The sequence below is a fragment of the Anoplopoma fimbria genome, chromosome 20 (assembly GCF_027596085.1).
Source record: "Anoplopoma fimbria isolate UVic2021 breed Golden Eagle Sablefish chromosome 20, Afim_UVic_2022, whole genome shotgun sequence".
NCBI lineage: Eukaryota > Metazoa > Chordata > Actinopteri > Perciformes > Anoplopomatidae > Anoplopoma > Anoplopoma fimbria.
Genome location: NC_072468.1, coordinates 15,245,406 through 15,265,703, shown reverse-complemented (window position 1 = coordinate 15,265,703; position 20,298 = coordinate 15,245,406). Strand labels below are relative to the sequence as shown.

General features: G+C 43.2%; 1 protein-coding gene and 1 non-coding gene across 3 annotated transcripts; one reads left to right on the top strand and one right to left on the bottom strand.

Annotated features, from left to right (window-relative positions):
* Positions 1-52: 52 nt before the first annotated feature.
* Positions 53-20,265, bottom strand: invs (inversin). Of its 2 annotated transcripts, none has more exons than XM_054621437.1 (19): positions 20,182-20,265; positions 19,547-19,660; positions 13,656-13,755; positions 12,762-12,928; positions 11,221-11,394; positions 10,452-10,619; positions 10,048-10,228; positions 8,945-9,054; positions 8,613-8,784; positions 7,609-7,764; positions 7,353-7,474; positions 6,681-6,788; positions 6,488-6,594; positions 6,195-6,404; positions 5,108-5,319; positions 4,391-4,973; positions 3,657-3,808; positions 759-845; positions 53-677 (listed from the first exon to the last, which is right to left on the bottom strand). In XM_054621437.1, the coding sequence occupies exons 2-19, from the start codon at positions 19,547-19,549 to the stop codon at positions 562-564; spliced, it is 2,928 nt and encodes a 975-aa protein (XP_054477412.1). In that variant the 5' UTR covers positions 19,550-19,660; positions 20,182-20,265; the 3' UTR covers positions 53-561. The 2 variants fall into 2 exon arrangements, with proteins under 2 accessions (XP_054477412.1, XP_054477413.1); XM_054621438.1 differs by having other exon boundaries at positions 12,762-12,925.
* On the top strand, positions 2,856-2,927 carry trnat-ugu (transfer RNA threonine (anticodon UGU)). Its single transcript has one exon. It is a non-coding gene; the product is annotated as a tRNA-Thr (tRNA).
* Positions 20,266-20,298: the final 33 nt, after the last annotated feature.

The following is a 20,298-nucleotide window of genomic DNA, read 5'->3' as shown; positions in this document are numbered from 1 at the left end:
TTTTAATACATTTCTTTATATTTCTTTATAATACAATAAAAATTGAAAAAACATTCAGGCACATCTAAAATTACACAAAACTAATGGATTCTTTTTGTGCAAATGCATATTTAAGTAAACACAAACTGCATAGTAAAGTAATAGATCGCTCTCTTGAGAGGGAAAGCACTTAGAGACCAGACTGTTGTGTAGAGAGTAACTGTGTGTGTCCGCGGCTGCAGGTGGGCTATCTGTATGACCGGCTGTTGATAGACTGCCTCATTCTCCAGAACAGGAGGAAAGGTTATCTCAGTGTGTGTGCGAGAGCGATGCAGAACGAGGGACATGGCGTGTGTATGTGTTCCCTCCACAATGGATGAAAGGTTATCTTTTACACACACCGTTTCTGTAGACTTAACCCCACCCCGTGAGGTCATGGCTCTGATGTCATATGGCTTAATTTTAGAAAGCTTGTCACATTGGGCGTACAATGTGTAAAGTAATTCTATAGAGTTAAGTCCGCCAGCCAGCTGAGAAAACACACACACACACACGCGTGCGTGCGTGCGTGCGTGTGTGTGTTTAGTGTTTTCCCCGGCCTCTGGTCCCCTGTCCAGCGCTATGTGGCCTCAGGTGGTAAGAGTACTGCTTGGCTTGGTTTACAGCGTCAGTCAGGTGCACACAGTCAATACCACTCACTGTAAAATAAGCACACAAAATTACTTTACAGACTTTGACTTTATTAAAACTTGCATGTTTGCGGATGTGCGTTGACTTACACTGGCTCTGTGTGCGTAAAGTCATGTCGAGCAGCAGCTGAGACTGAGAGCCCCGAAGAGAACGCCCTCGTCTGGCCATAGAGTTGCCTTAAGGACAGTTAAGGAAAATGTTAGTGGTCACAAGTAATCCTGTAAATTATCAAAAAAAAATTAAGCACAGAGTTTTGAATTCAGTATATATCACAGACTAAAAACAAACACAAGGAGGAGGTAGTTTATCTGTAATTGTGTAGTGGAAATAACTTAATTTTATTGTGGTTTTAAGTGGAGACACTACATGCAAAAACACAATTTTTCATGGACTGTTAAATTATGAAATTTTGGGCTATTTTACTTCAGTATTGTCTTCTTGAAGACCAGTGGAAAGGAAACATCAAAAATTACACATTTAGTTGTTTAAATTACTGCTTTGTCTCTTTCCGTTTGTAGATTTCGCCCAAATTCACCAAAATGCATTTGCATATTTAAACATAAAATTTCCGAAAACATGTAATAAAAAAAGAATTGTCTTAATGTAAGTAATCAACTGGGGTAGTTTCATAGGGATATGTATTGGCCCACAGTTTTTACCATATTCACCTGTAAAATGTACATGTATGTCATTTTACAAAACAAATCTTCAAAGGCCGTTTTCTCAAAATGAGTCTCTCAGTCTGAGCCGTGGCACCTCCATTAACCAAACTTCTCAGTTTAATTCCGCTCTATATTCTGACGGGTTTGTAAATAGCAATCAATTTCGATCTATATAACATTTTTTTTCATAGAAACATGTCGGAACTGGGGAAGTTTTCTTGTTTATAACCATTAGTAACTATTCACTAGTAATGTCTCCTCTTAACATGCAATGTTCACACTGCAGTGCAGAGGTTTCGCATTTATTTAATGAACTAATCAATCAAGCTGGGACACAGCAAATCTGTGACACATGTAGTTTTGTTATCTACATTTGAGATGAAATAATTATCAGGCAATTAAGAAATGATGATTAACGGAGCAGTGTGACCCAGTCCAGAGTTGTGTCAAATGCCTGACTTCTCAGTGGAAAAAAAAAAAAAAAGGAGTGCGAGTCTGAGAATGAGTCTGGTGAATGTGTGTGTGTGTGTGTGTGTGGCACCGTATCGGGGTTTGTGTGTGCGTTCAGCTGATGGCTCTACGCAGTCGTCTGACATTCCCCCTGACAGCTCTGAACTTTTCACAGTGCCAGGACTGTCAGAGAGCGAGAAGGGGAGAGAGAGGGAGGCGAGGTGAGAAAGGGGAGGGGAAAACCACGTCAGGGGGGCTCTCTATCTGTCTGTCTGTGAGCGGCGACGGCGTGCATGCTTGTATGTTTTGGCGTAGCAAGGTTCCTGCTCGTTCTCCCATCATCACCTGGTGATGTGTGATGAAGGTCAGGCCTGTCTGCGGGACGAAACCCTACCAGAGGTTCCACACAGGACACCGGGCTGATACTGTCCTGGTATGCAGATTGAAGCATCACCCAGACATTTACATGGGTTCCTGTTCCCTGAGTTTGTCACTGACAGCATGTTCTACACTGGTATGACAACCATCCTGATTTTCAGCTTCTTCTGTTTCCAATGTGGACATTTTAATGTGATCCAAGAGCTACAGTTTCGCACAAGTGGGTTTGAAAACTGCTGTTGTTGCACTGCTCTCTGTAGGTTGCAACTCAAAGGGTTGCTGCTCATAACCTAACCAATACAGGCTTTGACATCACTGACATACAGAATGCCTGAAAGTTTCAGCCTAGAGAGCAGTACAGCTAGTGATTCACAATTGGTTGATCCTTAAAGGATAAGGCTGGCGATATTCATTATAAATCCCATGGAAATACCTGAGGCCACGGCCATTAGTCCATCTCCAAAAGCTTTCCAACATCCATATCTTTTGAACTCCCTTATTTAGCCATAGAGTTGTCTAGAGTACAGTGAAGGTAAATGTTTGGAGATCTTCATTTATATTTGCAGTCATGTGAGCTGGTGCTGCATCACATAGCTCAGGACACACCTTCAACTGGTAGATCAAGTCAGTGTCACTACTGTAGTTGCTCAGGGTGTTGTCTTTATTATTCTAATGTGACTGTCATTTATTAACAAAGGCTCTATAGCTCAGTGGCAGAGCACTGGTCTTGTAAACCAGGGGTCATGAGTTCAATCCTCATTGGAGCCTAAATTTTCATTTTTATTCTATAATAATTATATTAAATAGTTTTTTTTAGCAATTATTTTATTCTGCTACAGTACAATTGAAGAATTTAGAAAGATCATGTATGAATTGAACCTTACACAAAGCTTAATATGTTTTCTTGGTAACTTGTTTTATGTTTTGATGATTCCACTTGTCTGTGGCATCAAAGACCATTTGTTCCCACTAAGGAGATAAATCTTTCCAAATGGGTCTCCAAAGAAAAGAGGAAATCGTTGTCATGAGTTTTTTCAATTAAAAATTGTCCGTAATAAAAATATTGAATATCACCAGACTTATCCTTAAACGCATATCAACTCCTCCCATTCAATTCAATTGAAGCTCATGTGACGGACAAATTCAGGAATGTTTTTCCTGTTCTGTCAACTCCAGCCGGCTCTGACGGAGTCACAAATCCGAGTTCACATTTGTTCAATTTACCTGCAAATTTGTAAATAGAAACAGTGAGGCACTGTGTTAGAATAATGACTTCTCTATTTCCTAACAGTGTGCCATAATTCTGATAAATACACTATTACACCACCAGCTATACAAACTGCAGCACTGCTTTCATGACTTTAAAGGGTCTGTAATTGCTCTGCTTAACAGTAAAGTATATCATATATAGAGTATATCATCACGTATCAATGGCCCGTGACATCGCATCTTTTTTTCGGTGCCGAGTGTGTATGAGGCAAAAAACAAAGATCTCACCATAGATACTTTGTAGCACTGAGCTCTTACTCGCTGACAGTTTGTATGGTTGAGTTTGGATATCCATCTTCTTCCTGTTGAGGGCGTAGTTGTAATCATTTGACTCCGCCTTCTCGCGGGCCCGTACCTCTCTCCGTGTGCGTGTGTGGAACCTGCACACCCACATCCATGCAAGGGCAAAAAAAACATGCACGGTGTTCAATAAAAAACATTTCAGACTGTGTTCAAAGGTTTAAAAGCTGGCAAGTCCTAACACTAAGACTCACGAAGCATAAACAAAGTAAACAGAGTTTATTCAAGGCAGTTAATAGGCAGCACATACAGAATATAATTGTGAAGCTGAATGGAAACAGAGGACCTCCTGTGGCGGACTGGCAACCTCTAAGAGAAACAGAGTGTGTAAGAGCAAGAGAACAGCAAAGAGCGGCTGCTGGTAGCGATTACAGCAGCACGGCTGAACTTTTAGCCTCTTGTTAAACCAGTATGAAAGCTCTAGATTATAGCTTGTCTGTCCCCTGCCTCCTAGTCTCACCCATCTCCCACGCTCTCTCCCTAACTGCTCGAGTGTTGATGGCATCCAGACCACCGATGGGAGGGGGGGGACGGGTTGGCATGTATACGGGAGAGGGCACATGTGGGCACCACATGGCACCGCCTATCTCCCACGGCCGGAGAGGCTTCAGCTACTGAACTTCCCTCCAGGTACAAACACAAGCGCACACACGTAAACTCACCTTCGCCAAGCTCGCTGGATGATGCGTGCAGCCTCATTCCTCCTCCTGCGCTGCTCTTTGTTGTGTTCGCTGTGTGTGCGTGTCGAGATGGGTGCATGTGTGGCGGACTGAGTCTTTCTCAAGGGGCCTTTGTGGTCTAAAGATGAACTGCTTCTTAATGAGGGAATGTAAATAACGTCTTTGGCGGCGGCATTCCCTGAAGTCTGCTCCTTATGGTTTTTGTGCTTTTGTGGAGCCGTTGGAGCATCAGTCTTGCCCGGGGCGGTCTGCACAGTCATGTGAAAGTCTCTCTTCTTAAGAGGGATGCATTCTCTGGTAATAGTGTCAGTTTGGTCTGTCGGTGCAACACATGGGGAAGGAATGCATGTGTTTGAGGAAGGTCGTTCCCTGACTTTGGGCGTGGAGGGGGGTCTAGGTTGGAGGCTGGGTGGCTGGCTGAAGCTGACAGGAGAGAGAAGTTCCTTCAGCCTGGTGGTCTGGAGAGCGACCGTGTCGCCAGTCACATGACAGTGGCGGTTCAAAGCATCAGGAACCTCATGTGTTTCAGCTGCTTTACTTCTTCTGGAGGATCTGCTCTTGTGGGCTGGTGGGAGAAAGTAAATATATATATATATATATAAATTTACGTAATTTTATAAAAATCAACATGACATCTTGCATTAATTCAAAGTACAACTTCAATCATAGCAATTTTTAATAATTTCTGCACATTTGTACCTTTGAGTCTCTCCTCTTTGCTCTTAGTGCGTTCATCTTTAGATGATTTCTTTGTTTCCACCACTGAGTCATTCATGGATAAGTCCTCTATAATGTTCACTAAGGAGAGCTTTTCCTGCTCTGTTCTCACCACGGGGACCCTCCGTTTCTCTGCAGTGGCCACAGAGACTTGCTGCACAGCTTTTCTCCTCCGCTGTTCTTCCTCTCGTTTCCTGAACACAAAGAAAAGCGGTTGGATTATATCATGGCTAACAGTTTTGTCTGAATTAAACCACATGAACAGCCAAAGTCAAGGCTGGAAGCATGTCGGATTTCCTTTGAATGTATGGACATTTGTTTTAAAAGGAATTTGACTGTGGGCCATGGTGACACTGATTTATTTAGATTAATGTATGTCATTATATATTATGTGTCCACCCAAAATGGACACATAATCAAATTAAATATATTTTAGCTGAACTATTTCACCATCAAGTTTATACATATCGATGAAAATTGATTGGTTCCCATAGGCCAAATTGCAACTCTCTGGTTCAAATGGGTTTTAACTAGTGGAGCAATAAAAAGTTTGGTCACAGCTTGGTTAATAATCAGGAAGGAAATATATTTTATATACTTTATAATAAAAACATCTCTTCAGTGAAACTGCTTGAAATAACGAGAAAAGTTGAAGTTAATCTGCCCTCTTAAAACAATTTGTTGCTCAGAAGTATTGTGTGAGACAGAATAAAGGTGAGACCGGTGAGCAAATGACAAAAGAAGACAGCCTGAAGAGAAAGAGACAGCCGGAAGACATATGTGTGTGCAGGGATGACAGAGAGAAAGATAGATATGGACCGAGTGTGACTGTTCCTATTTGAGCGAGAAGAAAAAAGAAAGAGACAGATAGTGAGTGATGAACACTATGCATGCAAATGTGAAACGCAAAAGGTATTGTGTGACTAAGAGAGCCATGTTTATGAGAGTCGAACAACAATTACGAGCATCATAAAGGAATAGAAACAACAACTAAGACTTCAGTGAGGTACGCTAATACTATAAACTGCAATACGGAAGTGTGTATATTTTTTCTGTGCTCATCACTCACTTCGCTGCATCCTTGCGTAACTGTTCATGCCTCATGAGGAGCTGTTTTCTCTCCTTGAAGGCCTTGCGGACGGTGTAACCCTTGTAGACAGCCTGGATGGAGGCAGCAGCGATGTCCTGGATCGCTGCTATGGACAGAGCTCCATGCTCCAGCATGAACTGAGTCACCTCACTGTGCCCCCCCAGCAGAGCGTAGTCCAGAGGGGTGTACCTGCACAAAACAAACACCAGTGTCATTCATAAATTTCCTCTCCTCACCTCCAGTTCCTTCCTCTTGACTGGCTGGGTCCTCACCTCTCTTCAGTGTGCTCCATGTGATTAGGAAAGGAATTGTAACCCAGCAGCAGTTTCACAGCGTCCAGGTAGCCGTTGTTACACGACCAATGGAGAGCAGTCCGCCCCTGTGCGCCCATAAGAAGAATACCCATTTAAACTATAGTCATGTTCAAAAGCTCAACATAGCTCATACGTACGAGTAGATTTCTACCTCCTTGTCCTGTATGTTTGGATCAGCATTGTTCTCCATGAGAACAGCTATGCAGGTGATGTAGCCGCCATAAGCAGCGCACTGCAGAGGAGTCCGTCCGGCCTGGTCCTGCCCAAGAGAAGTCAGATCATTAACAGTCAGATGCAGTAGTTTAAGATTATGAGGTTGATCCTGATTTTACACTCACTGCTCTTAAAGAAGTGCTGAAAAATACATCATTTCCACATTTATCCATATTTCTTTTTATTGATTCATACTAGACATGCCACTTCAGTCGTCCAACAGTTTTTTGTCAAAATGAATGGGGAACAAATCTGCAATCCTTGTTTAATGGATAGAAAGCCCTCCACAGTGTAGCCAAAGTTAACATGATGATAAAGCTGTCTATCATAGCAAATGTGAGTGTCTATTAAAACAAAACAAAAAACTATATATGTAGTTGTATTTATTGCCAGTATTTGTGGGAGTATACAGATGGAAAAGTGCAACAGATGGATGCTGAGAACATATCATTTCTGACTAAACTGATTTTAAAATGAGTTGATGTCTTGATTGCTCCAACAGACTGTTGTATTATGTTGGCGTTTGCTAAACTGGAGATCTTCTTATGCAGTAAATGAGGGTTTTAAAGTACTTGGTTTTTGTTTATGTTTTGAGCGAGTCCATTCATACCTGTACATTGGGACTAATCCCATTCTCCATCAGTATTTGGCAGACCTCAGCATTCCCTCCCAGAGCAGCCCAATGCAGAGCGGTGTGACCATCCACGTCTACCAGGTCCACACGTGCAGAACCTTTATTCATTGCATTTACAAATCGTTTGAGGTGACACACCTAAAGACTTGTGGTAAAGATGAATACTCAGGAAACAGTGGAACAGAAAATCAGATAATTGGGATGCTTGCACATATGTACCGATTAAACCAACCTTTGATGAGTGTGAGTATGACATCTCTGTGTCCCATCTCACAAGCCCGAAACAGCGGCGTGTGTTTCATCACATCCAGAGAGTCGACCATTGCTCCCCTCTCCAACAGAAGCTTCACTGTACTCACATGGCCTGACAGGGAGGCCGCATGGAGTGCTGTGTGAACACCCAGACATACACAGACACATAAAGAAACAGGACTGGACAGTAAACACCCTCAGGGCAACTGCTCCCCCCTTTTCTGACTCTTCTTTGTTCATGCATCACCCTTGACTGCAGCTCCACTCCGGGCTGTGGCTAAAGTCTGGTAAATGGCGGGTTAAACAGACAGAGAAATTTAATGAGGAGCAATACACTATACACTTAGGCTGTTGGGTACCCATGTCGTCGTCGTCGTTGTCGTCCCCCCTCCAGTCCCCGGACAGCACAGACTAGAGTCAAGTGTATGGAAGTGATCTGGGCACCAGTCAGCTCGACTGCCCTGCACACCGTCTCATTAGGATGACTCAATCGTTGCATGTTATGCATGCATAAACAATGACCGCCTGGCTGAGCAGAGGGGCTATCGCCATGGAGATAATACGTCCAAACAGCCCCGGGGGTCAGAACGTGGCAGTAAGTCGTGTGTGTCTGCATTGGTTTGCTTTTTTGTGTGTGTGTCAGAGGACAGTGCTGGCAGTGGTGGGAGTCTATTGAGCGGGCTCACACCAATTTTGCTGACAGTATCACTTCCCTCTCTCTGTCAGTCTCATGGTCTCTCTAGCAATTTAAGGGGAACCCCTTTGACATCATCACCCCTAGCCTAAAATAAGCAGAAGGCCACACTCTAAGCAGAAGGCCACACAAGGATCACATTTTGTGTGTTTGTGTACAGTGTCATGACCAGGGAGTTTATGTCACCATGCCCTGGAGAAAAACAGAGAGGTGCGGGAAGAGTCGGGGATGTGGGTCAAAGCAGTGTAGAGGAGCCCCTCTGTTGCTCCTCTTGTTTCTCAGGTGCTCACCGGTGCCTCCATACTTGTCGGCCATGTTGATGTCGATGTTAGGGGTGAGGGCCAGCGTGGTGCAGATGACATCATCACTGCCCTTCCCAGCGGCCCACATGAAGGCCGTCCTCCCCTCCAGATCGGGTTCATCCTTCACAGACGGGTGGGACAGAAACACACCCACTGTCTCCTGCAGACGCACACAGAAAGACAATATTTATTTTGTTTAGTTTATTGGACTTTAGAAGGATGCTGAACATACAGGATGAGACAGCTTGCTGTATTTTGAAAACCTGTATGATGCTGACTCAGCAGGTTCGCAGCTCTGTGTGTAGGTGTATACAACTCACAGCGTTGTTGCTCTGAGCACCGTAGTGCAGAGGCGTGGCTCCTTGGCTGTCTGAGGGAATAGTACCCGATGTGTTTCTCTCCAACAGTAGGTGGACGATTCTGGCGTGGCCTGAAAAACACATGGTTACATTAGAGGGATGTGTGGGTAACAGATCAAGACAAGGATATACAGTAAGGAGCTGGAACAACTGCTCAACTATACTCTCAAACAAAGGAACTTTACAAAACTGTTAACACAAAAACAAATAACTCAACACTGACTCAACATAAGTCAACCGTCAATATTTACACAATCTCTAACCAAAGCTAATGTTTACAATGTTTACCATCTTATTTTAGCATGTAAGTAGGGCCATTAAATATATTTATATTGTTATATGAGACTAGATATCGTCTTCTATTTTTTTTATTTCGTAATATGGCATTCGTGGTTTTAAAGGATGTATTACAGTAAAGTGAACCCTCATTTTCTGATCTAACTAGAGAGTTCTAGCGGCTCTATTGTTTTTTAATTTACCCACTTAGTCATTAAATGAACATTACTGATGAATATTTATCAAAAATTTGATTAATAATATTTTGTGAAAAATCACCAATGGTCACCCCCAATATCGAGGTAATAGTTCAAAATATTGTGATATCTGATTTTCTCCATATCGCTCAGCTTTTTGTGTTAGTTTGTTAACGTTTGCTAATTAGCACAAAGTACAGTTTAGGCTGATATTAATGTCACTTTGCACAAGAAGAAAAGTTTAGGGATCGTCAAAGTCAGTGTGATTCATCCACTAGAGACCATGAATTAAAATCTCATAGTTATTTATCCGCTAGTTGTTGAGATATTTTAGTCAGGTGGGGGACCAACACACAGATAAACAATTCATCCCTAGAGACACGCTGCTATTGTGGCTAAAATCAAATAAAACATTATGTTATCATGTGGTTAAAAACCCAGTTTGGCTTTGATTAGGTTCACCAGCATCAATTTTTTCTAATTAGATTTTTTGTTTTGGGGACAATTTCCACATAGCCTGAATCCTTCATGTGAGTGTGCAGCTGTCGTTCAGGCTGCAGAGGGTCACATACAGGATGTTTGTTCACTCACCGAGCAGAGCTGCCCAGTGCAGCGGCGTTCTGAATAGGTTATCATAAGCGGTCACATTACAGCCCTCATAAGACGTCAGCACCTCCACCACTGCCTCGTTACCATCGGCAACGGCAAAGTGCAGGGGCGTCCGGCCCTCATAGTCCTGCCAGTTCAACAGGGATTCAGTGGGAGCTGCTTCCTGCTCATAGGCGCGCACACACACACACACACACACACACACACACACACACACACACACACACACACACACACACACACACACACACACACACACACACACACACACACACACACACACACACACACAGAAAATAAAAAGACATGCAGACTGACGGGTGAGGATGGAGGATGATGATGGTAGATTCACTAGAGTTTGTGTGTGTGTGCACAATAGTGTGTACCAGTATACAGCGGACAGTTTGTGTAGCGCTGGGCTCCTGACTGTGCGCTGCCCAGTGCAGAGGGATCTTGCCCTCGCTGTCTGGGATGCCGATGTTGGAATCGTGCTTGATCAGAAGGCGAACGTGTTCTGGTCTGTTATAAAACGCCGACCAGTGAAGAGCAGTTTGCTGAGCAGAGAAAACAGTGAGAGATAAAAAAGAAGAGCCACGGATGGTGAATGGAGCTCGGAACAGAGGGGGCTGTTGTAACACCAGGTTTGAGGTTTCCATTTACGTTAAAAACATTACTCTACTTTGACAGGAAGTGGAGTGAGGGCATCATGCTACACAAAGCTCTCATTGAAGATCCAGCAGTGAGCCGAGATTATAACTCAGATAGTTATAATCATGACGGCTACTGAACTATTCTGAGATTTGCTGAAACCACTATCATCTGACACGATGATGCATATTGGATTATTAGAAAACGAACTACTGATGTCGACACACATCTGCCCCAACAGACAAAGGAGACTGTTTGTGTGTTTGTGGTCTTATCAGCAGCACACAGGACAGAGACACAGATTGTTAAATTGTTAACTGCTGCCTGAGTGTGCCTCTCAGTGTTCATGTGTGTATGACCTCAAATTCCTGCAGCTTCAAACAAACTATTTTAAGTCAGTCAGTTATCTCTTTGCAGGTTATTGGTTAGACGCCCAGACGGGCCGGTTTCTGACTGCAGACAAAGTCTTCCAATAACTTGTTCGTGTGTGTATCTGTACTGTATTACCTTGTTCTTGTCTTGCGTGTCAACCTCTCCGGGTCCAATGTGTTTGAGCAGCAGGGCGAGGGCTTTTGGGGAGGGGTTTCGGGTGGCAAGGTGGAGCGGGGTCATCTCCTCTAAATCTTTCTGCAGCCAGTTAGCACGCCTGGACAGCAGCAGCTTCAGGAAACGAACATTCCCCTGCAACACACAAGCAGAATTTGCTCAGAAATCACCAATTCTATATATATAAGTCATGAACGAGTAGCATTAACACACACATTTCCACACACACACACACACACACACACACACACACACACACACACACACACACACACACACACACACACACACACACACACACACACACACACACACACACACACACACACACACACACACAAACAAACACACACTACCCAGGCTTTTAGCTGTGTCTGGTTCAATCTGCAGGTCATCCATCTTCCCTCCTCCTGCCTCTGTGCTGAGCTGTTAAACAGTAAACAGCGGCTATCTGGCTGTCTCACCACCGGGCCACTGTATGATGTTGCTGGACAACAGGATGTGAGTTTCCACACAGGTATATGACCGTGAACGCGTGTGAGTGTGTCTAGTATATTTGCCGTCCTGTGACCACAACACCACGGTCTGACAGATCTATCTTGTGTGTGAGCATGCATCTAGACTATAAGTGTGTTCGTGTGTTCGTGTGTGTGTGTGTGTGTGTGTGTGTGTCCCTCCCTATTCTCAGTCCAATTAGATCGGTAATCCCTGGCCTCTCTCCCCGTCTCAGCCATTTATTGATCAGATGTCAAAGAGACAGGGCTTCCCATCACTAGCATCCCCTAACACGCACACACACACACACACACACACACAAGCTGTGGGACAGACCTATTACCCCCCCCCCCCCCCCCCCCCCCCCTGTCTTCAGTGATGTGATGATCCTGTATCAGTGCATTCCCATAAAAGAAGCCACCAATAAATAAACGAGTTGTAAAGAGATATTATTAGCACCACATCCCACTGTTCCACAGCTACATCCCTGAAGAGACAACAGACCTGTCTCATTATTATCGTCTCTTCTGGCTGTTCCTTAGTCTAGACTTAAATTAAACCGACAGTAACATTAATCTCCTCTTGGTGCATAAATTTTGCTGGACAAAATGCCGTAAAACAGGACTTTCTCCATGCAGAATTATAATCTATTTATGAGACTATGTGTAAGTGAAACTCATTGCTACAGTTTTTGTGTTGCAGGATTTTAAATCAGTTAATATTCACCCCCATGAGCCCTAAAGCCATAATAACAGCCACTAGGGGGCACTGGCTTCCCACTGGAGCTGTGGTCTCAATTTCTCTCTTTGCCAATAAACCTCTATGAGATTACACTTAGTCTTTGTATTCATTGCATCTTTATATATACATCCACTTAACAATTATTGTGAATTAACTTTGTCAACTTTGTCAACTGCCATAAAAAAGGGCTGACACATGTGTAACAGTGTAACATTTGTGTGTGTGCTCCAGTGTATGTCTGTGTGTGTATTTGGAAATGTCCAAACCTTCTGCGCGGCAAGATGCAGTGCGGTGCGCTGGCTGTGGTCGGTCTTGTTGACCGAGGCCCCGGCCTTCAGCAGAATATCTGCACAATCCAGGCGGTCAGCCAGCACGCAGTACATCAAAGGGGTCCGGCCAAACTGGTCCTCACGGTCTCGCAGCGAGGGCTCTGCTACATACATACATACACACACAGAAAGCACAGTTTAAACCAGAGAGTCAGAGGACCAAGATTTGTGTCATTATGCATTGAATTTACGAAGTAAAATGTTGTGGCTTGTGATGGAATACTTTATTAAACTATTTTAAAAAGGCTTTTTGTACTTAAATTGCATTATTATCCTGCTTGCGTTTAATAGGAGTTCCACTTCCAATTTGCTCAATTTATTTGGAGAAGCTAGAAGCCATACGGCAAAAACTAAAACACTGATAACCTGGAGGACCAGAGAAAGAGAATTTGCATTTTAAGCTCGACTTATATTTTTGCCAGACATTTCTATTGTATTCCTGAGCAAGACTCATTTTTTTGCATATTCTAGGTTAAATATCAACATGGCTGAATGTCGAGGTAATGTCAGCACTTTTCGCAGAATGGTGGACCATCCTTTCAGCTGATGGACCACCGTTCCAGCTTTCATGCTGACCTGACCACCTGCTCTGCTTTAATTTCTACTCCTACTCGCTGCTGCAGCTGTCCCTGCACTCTGACCTTCCTACGGATGACGGATAAGCAAAGAAATGTTCCTAATAGAAATCAATAAAGAAAACAAATTCCAACTTGTTAATGTAATTTGAAACCTGTGTGTATTAGGTGTCTTGATGGCTCTGTGAGCTCTACCTATGTGATGCAGTTGATGTAGTGATTAAACCTTTAATATGTTTAGAAACAGATCACCTACCTGTGATGAGTTTGAGGAGAGCGCTCCTATCTCCATTGACAGCTGCAGCATGAACCTGCGAGCCCAGAGATGCAGGTCCTGGACTAGACGTCGCTGAGGCCTGCAACACAAACATATAAAAGGTCACAGCTCAACCTGCAGCGACATACACTCAGCTGTTTAATACAGTGATATAACACAGAGTCTAGACTGCTTCTTACCATTGATTTAGCTCCAAAAACACCTCACAACTGGACATAGGTACACTTTGCATTATGCATTATGCCATAATAAGCCATGTGGCTTATACTAATTTCAACATCACTCCCTGTCCCCACACACAAAAAAATGTAAAGAAAATATTATGTTTTATTATAATAATCTCATATCAACAAACACCATTTACAATGATGCTTGATCGTTCAAACTTAATTCAGTAGATGACAGCGATAGAGGAGCAAACTTAAATCTATTATCCTCAACCACACAATTAAACAGATACTTTTCCGATGTTTCCTAACAGTAGCGAGTTTGTGCACACGCTTGTATGTGTGCGCTTGTGAGTATACATATGTGTGTCTGCTCCTGCTGAGGGGGCTAAATCTCTTCCTGGCCCCACTTAACCAGAGCCCAGTGAAAGCTTGGTAATCTGCAGACAGGAAGCAGCTGGGGAGGGGGAGACCCTGTGTGAGCGTGTAAGAGGGGGGTCTCTCTTCATGTCTTATTCATGTCTCATTAATATTGCAGCATGCCTTGCTGTGTGTGTGTGTGTGTGTGTGTGTGTGTGTGTGTGTGTGTGTGTGTGTGTGTGTGTGTGTGTGTGTGTGTGTGTGTGTATTTGTGTGTGTTCATGTGTGCATGTGTGTGTGTGGGTTTAGAGATGTGGGACAAGCCCTGCGGGGCACAACACAGAAATCAATTATTGCCCCTAAACACATAAACGCTGGAGGCACAAACTCATGCCACAATCTGAGATTTCTCCAAGACATTTTCATTATCGGTCACACAAATAGATCTGATTCTCTACTATCAGTTTTAGTCAGTACAACTAATAGGAAATATTGATATAGGCAGGCTGATTGTTTTCGGCCAAAGTCTTGAAAACTTTTAACTCTCGGTAAGAAAAACTCGGTAAAGATCTTAAGGGAGGAGGGGAATACGCCGGTGTCATCCATCAATCCTTCTCTTCCCCTCGCAGTCACCTCATAAAGTGTGCTCCTGTAGACACTGCGTGCAGAATTGCAATTACCCATCATGCTCGCTGCTTTCTCACGCTCTGTCAAGTGGTGGCGGGGACTTAATACAGGTTAGTTAATTTACTGCATTTACTGCAAAGTAGGTCTAAGAGCACGTAAAGGAAGGTTGTGCGGCACATTAAGGTGTGTGTGAGCGTGTTTGGCACATGTGGAACGTCATGGGAAGTTATGTTCCGTGAGACAGAGTATTTACAGGGGCTTTACTAAAATCAACCACAAACATCTCTAATTTACAATGATTACTCAGTCAGTAATGCGCGTGCATGTGCACACGCAAACACACACACACATACACACACTCACACAAACAGTCTGCCAATACTAATATCTAACACATGCAGAAAAAGCAGAGATACATGGCCACAGCTCAGAAAGAGTAATATCATGATTCTGATTATAACTTATTTTGATATTTTTCTGCATTTCTGGGGTCAATATGAAAGCCCCAGGTGCCACAATAAAAAATATGAATTGATTTATGAATAATCTTGGATGCAGAAACTCTGACATGAGGGTCACAAGTCGATACTTTAATCTATGTGAGGGACATTCATAACACCAAGAGCGGGCAATTAGAGTTTCATGAGGACCTGAGTGTTTTGGAAACACCTACAGTGAATCCAAATTTGTCTAAAAAGGCTTTTGCGATGCACTGTCTGAAATCAAACAAAGGAGGGTGTAAAAACAACACCGGGTCCTGTTGAGAGGTTTGGAGTGGTCTCATTTAGCCATTCATACGTGTTCCTCAGGGAGCACTCCACTTGTTAATATGAAGACAATAACTCAGAGTAAACTATTGATCACGGGCTGAGGTCCAGACCAAGTGATTGTGCATCTGTATAAGTATTGATTCATGCTGATGCTGACATTATTTAGTCTTTATTCATATTCGGCCTCAAATAACCACAGTGAGTTTAACAAAGAATCTAGAAACTCCCACAAAACCTTTCAGCAACACTACAGGAGTGCTGTAATACACTCTGCTGCCTCCTTACATACATACAAACACACACACACACAACAGTGTGACAGGCTAAGTGTGTTTGTCTATTTGTTTCTCTGGCTGTCTGTCACTATGAAGGTGTCTGCTTTTGATAGAGGACATAGCTACGGCATGCTGGGAAAGCAGTGGGGAACAGAGCCTGAGCGTGTGGCCTTTATTTCAATTCTAGACACCCACCCACCCACCCACCACCCACACACACACACACACACACACACACACACACACACACACACACACACGCGCACACACACCTACACACACAAACACACAAACACTTTTTATATCCATGTATCTTTAGCTTATACAGTTATAACCGAGTGTGTTTAGGCTCTTGGCCAACATGGGGCTATTATGGGTGCCTATACCACCAACATGTCTCTCTGTGTGTGTGTGTGTGTGTGTGTGTGTGTGTGTGTGTGTGTGTGTGTGTGTGTGTGTCCAAGTCTCAGATAGGAGATATAGGCTGCAGGGATCAGTCCCTGGGTTTTGACTGACAGGTAAAGAGGTGGGAGGAAGGATAATATCAGCCCACCGGGATGCCCAATCTGTAAAGCCCTATTTCTAGGGGACTTCCTGGTTCCCCAAGGACCAATGAGCTGGCTCCCTCAGCTGGGGGCCGGGCCCTGGGGCACAGCAGAGCCAATCAGCAGGGGGCGAGAAGGCTGAGTGACACATAGATCTGCTAATTTACATCATTACCACAATGCATCCTGACAAATGAGCCCCCAGGGTGTGAGCCAATCACCTGGGAGAGTAATGCAATTAGGCGGGACCACAGCTGTCAATCTCACAGCCATGGGGGTCAGGTAGTGACGCCTGTGGCTAAAACACCCCTGCCTGCTGCCTGTCGTTCACACACACACACACACACACACACACACACACACACACACACACACACACACACACACACACACACACACACACACACACACACACACACACACACACACACACACACATCTATACATGCACACATATATACACGTATAGAGAGGGAACACACAAATATGAGGTGTAGGATGTGTGAGTGTGTAGAGTACGTGACACAGTAGAAGCTGGTCCTCTATCTCTCCCCTGCAGGTGGAGGGTAGGTGGGAGTCAGAGAGGAAGGTTATGTGTGTGATCGCTCGAGGGACACAGAGACTGACTTGTGTCCTCTGAGGACTTACACCTGAGCGCAGGTGTGTGCATATCCACATTCAGCTGGGTGTGTGTTTACATTTGCCCATGTGTTTTGGGCCACTGGGGCACCGTGTTGTTTATGCTCTCTTAGTGCTCTGTGTGAGAACTATGACAACAAAAGTGGGAAGAGGGCGGAACCATAACGGAGCTAAAACTGATGCAGAATAGCCCAGCATTTGACTGGCATGTAAATGAGCGCTGCTAATAATGAGGCTTATCTTAGTCTCATTAGGTGTAGTGATATCATACGGAGCACTCCACCAAGTCGATAAGGTTCTGCCCAGCGTGTCGTTAATGTTTGTGGTGTGCGTGTGTGTATGTGTGTGCGTATGTGTGTATGGGCTGGTCGATGCTGCTGTGACTGGCAGACTGTCAGGCGGTGCTGGAGATTAATCAAAGACATTAATAACACCCAGGCTCTGTCTCAAAACACCTTTGCTTACACCTTCATGGCCTCTATACCAAACGGAAAAAAGAGAGCAAGATTTCCAAAAGAAACACCTGAAAAACTATCACACAACTTCTGCTATAGTGAGCTGACACAGTCTCTGTCACATTGTGTGTGTGTGTGTGTGTGTGTGTGTGTGTGTGTGTGTGTGTGTGTGTGTGTGTGTGTGTGTGTGTGTGTGTGTGTGTGTGTGTGTGTTTGTCTGTGTGTGTGTGTGTGTGTGTGTGTGTGTGTGTGTGGGCCAAGATCTGCTTTAGACACTCTAAGAGATAGGGGAGCTGTGTGTTCTGCGTCATCCCATTATATCACTAATGAGCCGCCCTCGGGAGGGGGGGGAGACGGCAAGGCGGACAGAAAAAGACAGAGGAAGAAAATGAGTGAGAAGAGGAGGGGAGGGAATGAGAAGGGGGAAGGGAGACAGAGACCAGCTTGGGGACTTTTTTCTCTTCACCCCTCCGTATCCCTTTACCAACACCTCTGAGTCTAATTGGACTAAAAACTGTGATCTAATTAAATGTCCAATTAAAGCGCAGAAAGCAACGTGCCCACCGGCGAATCAGAGTACAGGGACATAATCAGCTGGAAAAACAAACAGAAAAATCAATGAAAGCAATGCGAAATGGAAAAAGATGGAAAAAACAGAAAAGAAGTAGAGAGAGGATGGACAGATGAAATCAAAGTGCAGGGAGAGCTGTGTGGGTGTGTGCAGCATTTAGTGTGATCTTTAAGCAAGGTTACCTCACAAAATACACATGTAGGGTTAGAAACTAAAAATAAGTACTCATATGTAGCTTTATTTGCTTTGCAGCTAGTATAAAACAAAACACAAACTGGTAACAAAGTCAATGTTTTTCTTGTGAGGTATTACAACAGGCCTGATTTTACAGGAGCATGATAAGTAGATATTATTACACGATGCCTTAAATTGTCAAACTACAAAGTAAAAAATCCATTAATTAATTTTTAAAAGTGCCAGTTGTTGGTTAAGGCTTCTTAAATGTAAAGATAAGCTTATTTTTCTTTGTTTCATATCTATTAGGCTCTGGTAAGTTGTAAAAGGCATCTTTCTTTTTTTTTTTAAGTAGCTATTTACTAAATGAATAATCCAGTATATTATCAGGACATCACTTGATGTAACATGCCTTAAAGGAAAAATAGTGTTGCCTTTCCTGAAACATCAATAATTGTTAAATACCTCTATTTCTGTCAACTTGGTTTGAACTTGATGTCTGAACGGTTTTCCTTTTAAAAATGTCTTGGAAAGATAAAGTGCATAAATCACATCCATCATCAGAATCTACAACTTCAGATTGTAATAATTAATGATTTAAACTTTGATTTAATTAGTAACCTCACACCAATTTGTATTTTCTGCTAATAAAATAATCAGTAAACCTAAAGCCTAGTATTAATATATAGTGAAGGACTGGGTTATATAGATATTGTACCTGTTTGAAGTCACATTGCCATATAGTTTAACGCAACAAACACAGTATAAACAACTCCACAAGTGTTTTTTTCATACCACTGCAAATATTGTGATGGAAGTATCAATACTAAAATAGGATTTTTTGGGGATATTAAAAGGCTTATTTTGTGCTTATTTTTTTCTCAGCATAACAATTTAAAAAAAGACATTGTGCACCTCTTTCTCTCCGCTCCTGATATTCAGACAGGAAGAGAGAGAAATCTTCCTCTGACTCCATCTGTGAGTTGCTCACACACTGTGAACCCCCTATGGACAGCTTTAGCCCATCAAATATTAATGCTGGGATTCAATTCAACATTCCACCTTAATCTCCTTAACAATTAGGCTGTTCCAGCACACTCAATTAGGTTCGTTCACATAGTGTCAATGGTTTTACTCTTGAGAGGGAATTACAAACCGGTACAGGAGAGAGAGAGAGAGAGAGAGAGACAAACAGATAACTACAGAAAATAAAATTCTTCTGGGATTTATAAACTAACTAAACTAAATTAAATATGTGTAGCTGTTCTATGTGTGTCGGATTCTCACCATAGCTGCGTTGAGGGGGGAGGGGGGACACTTCAGCAGATGTTTCTCAGCTCAGAGCATCCTTTGTGGGTGTGGTTCCACGTCCAGGTCCCCTACCTGCCCTGATCCTGGCTCCTGCAGGGAGAGAGAAGAGGATCACTCACATACTGAGAGCAGCCCACCTGTTCCCACAATAAGAGCCAGCATCTATCTATCTGCTACTGTACTCATAGTGACATATACTATTCGTGTGAACCAAATCTTCTCATCTGAGGTGCGAAAATATTTAGTTCAAGTAACGTGTTGTTGAGTTGTGAAGTCTGTTTGATAAAGCATCAGACACACACATTGGTTTTCTGGATTTAGGGAAACTATGTGCAGATATTTTGCAATGATTTTGCAGAGATGAGCATCAGAGTATCTAAAGACTTTCTGTGCTAAATAACTTCAAACGCATTGCTAGATGGTGGAAAATGGGTCAGACAGAGTATTACAAAAAGTGAGGCATAATGATGCAACTCCCCCCTACTCAAAAGAAATCAGTTATTCATAAGCGAGCTAAAGAAACACTGATAACACATGTGTGACAGTGGATGAACTGAGCTTAACGTTAAAGCTATTACATCATAATAACGTGTCGGCGGTGTTATATTTACCGTTTGATTCTCTTTCCTCTCAGATGAGAAACTTAAGAAATATTTTCTTCCCAGTGCTCCCCGTTGGACCACCAACAAAAACACTACAACTCCCGTTAAGCGCTGTGAAGCAATGCG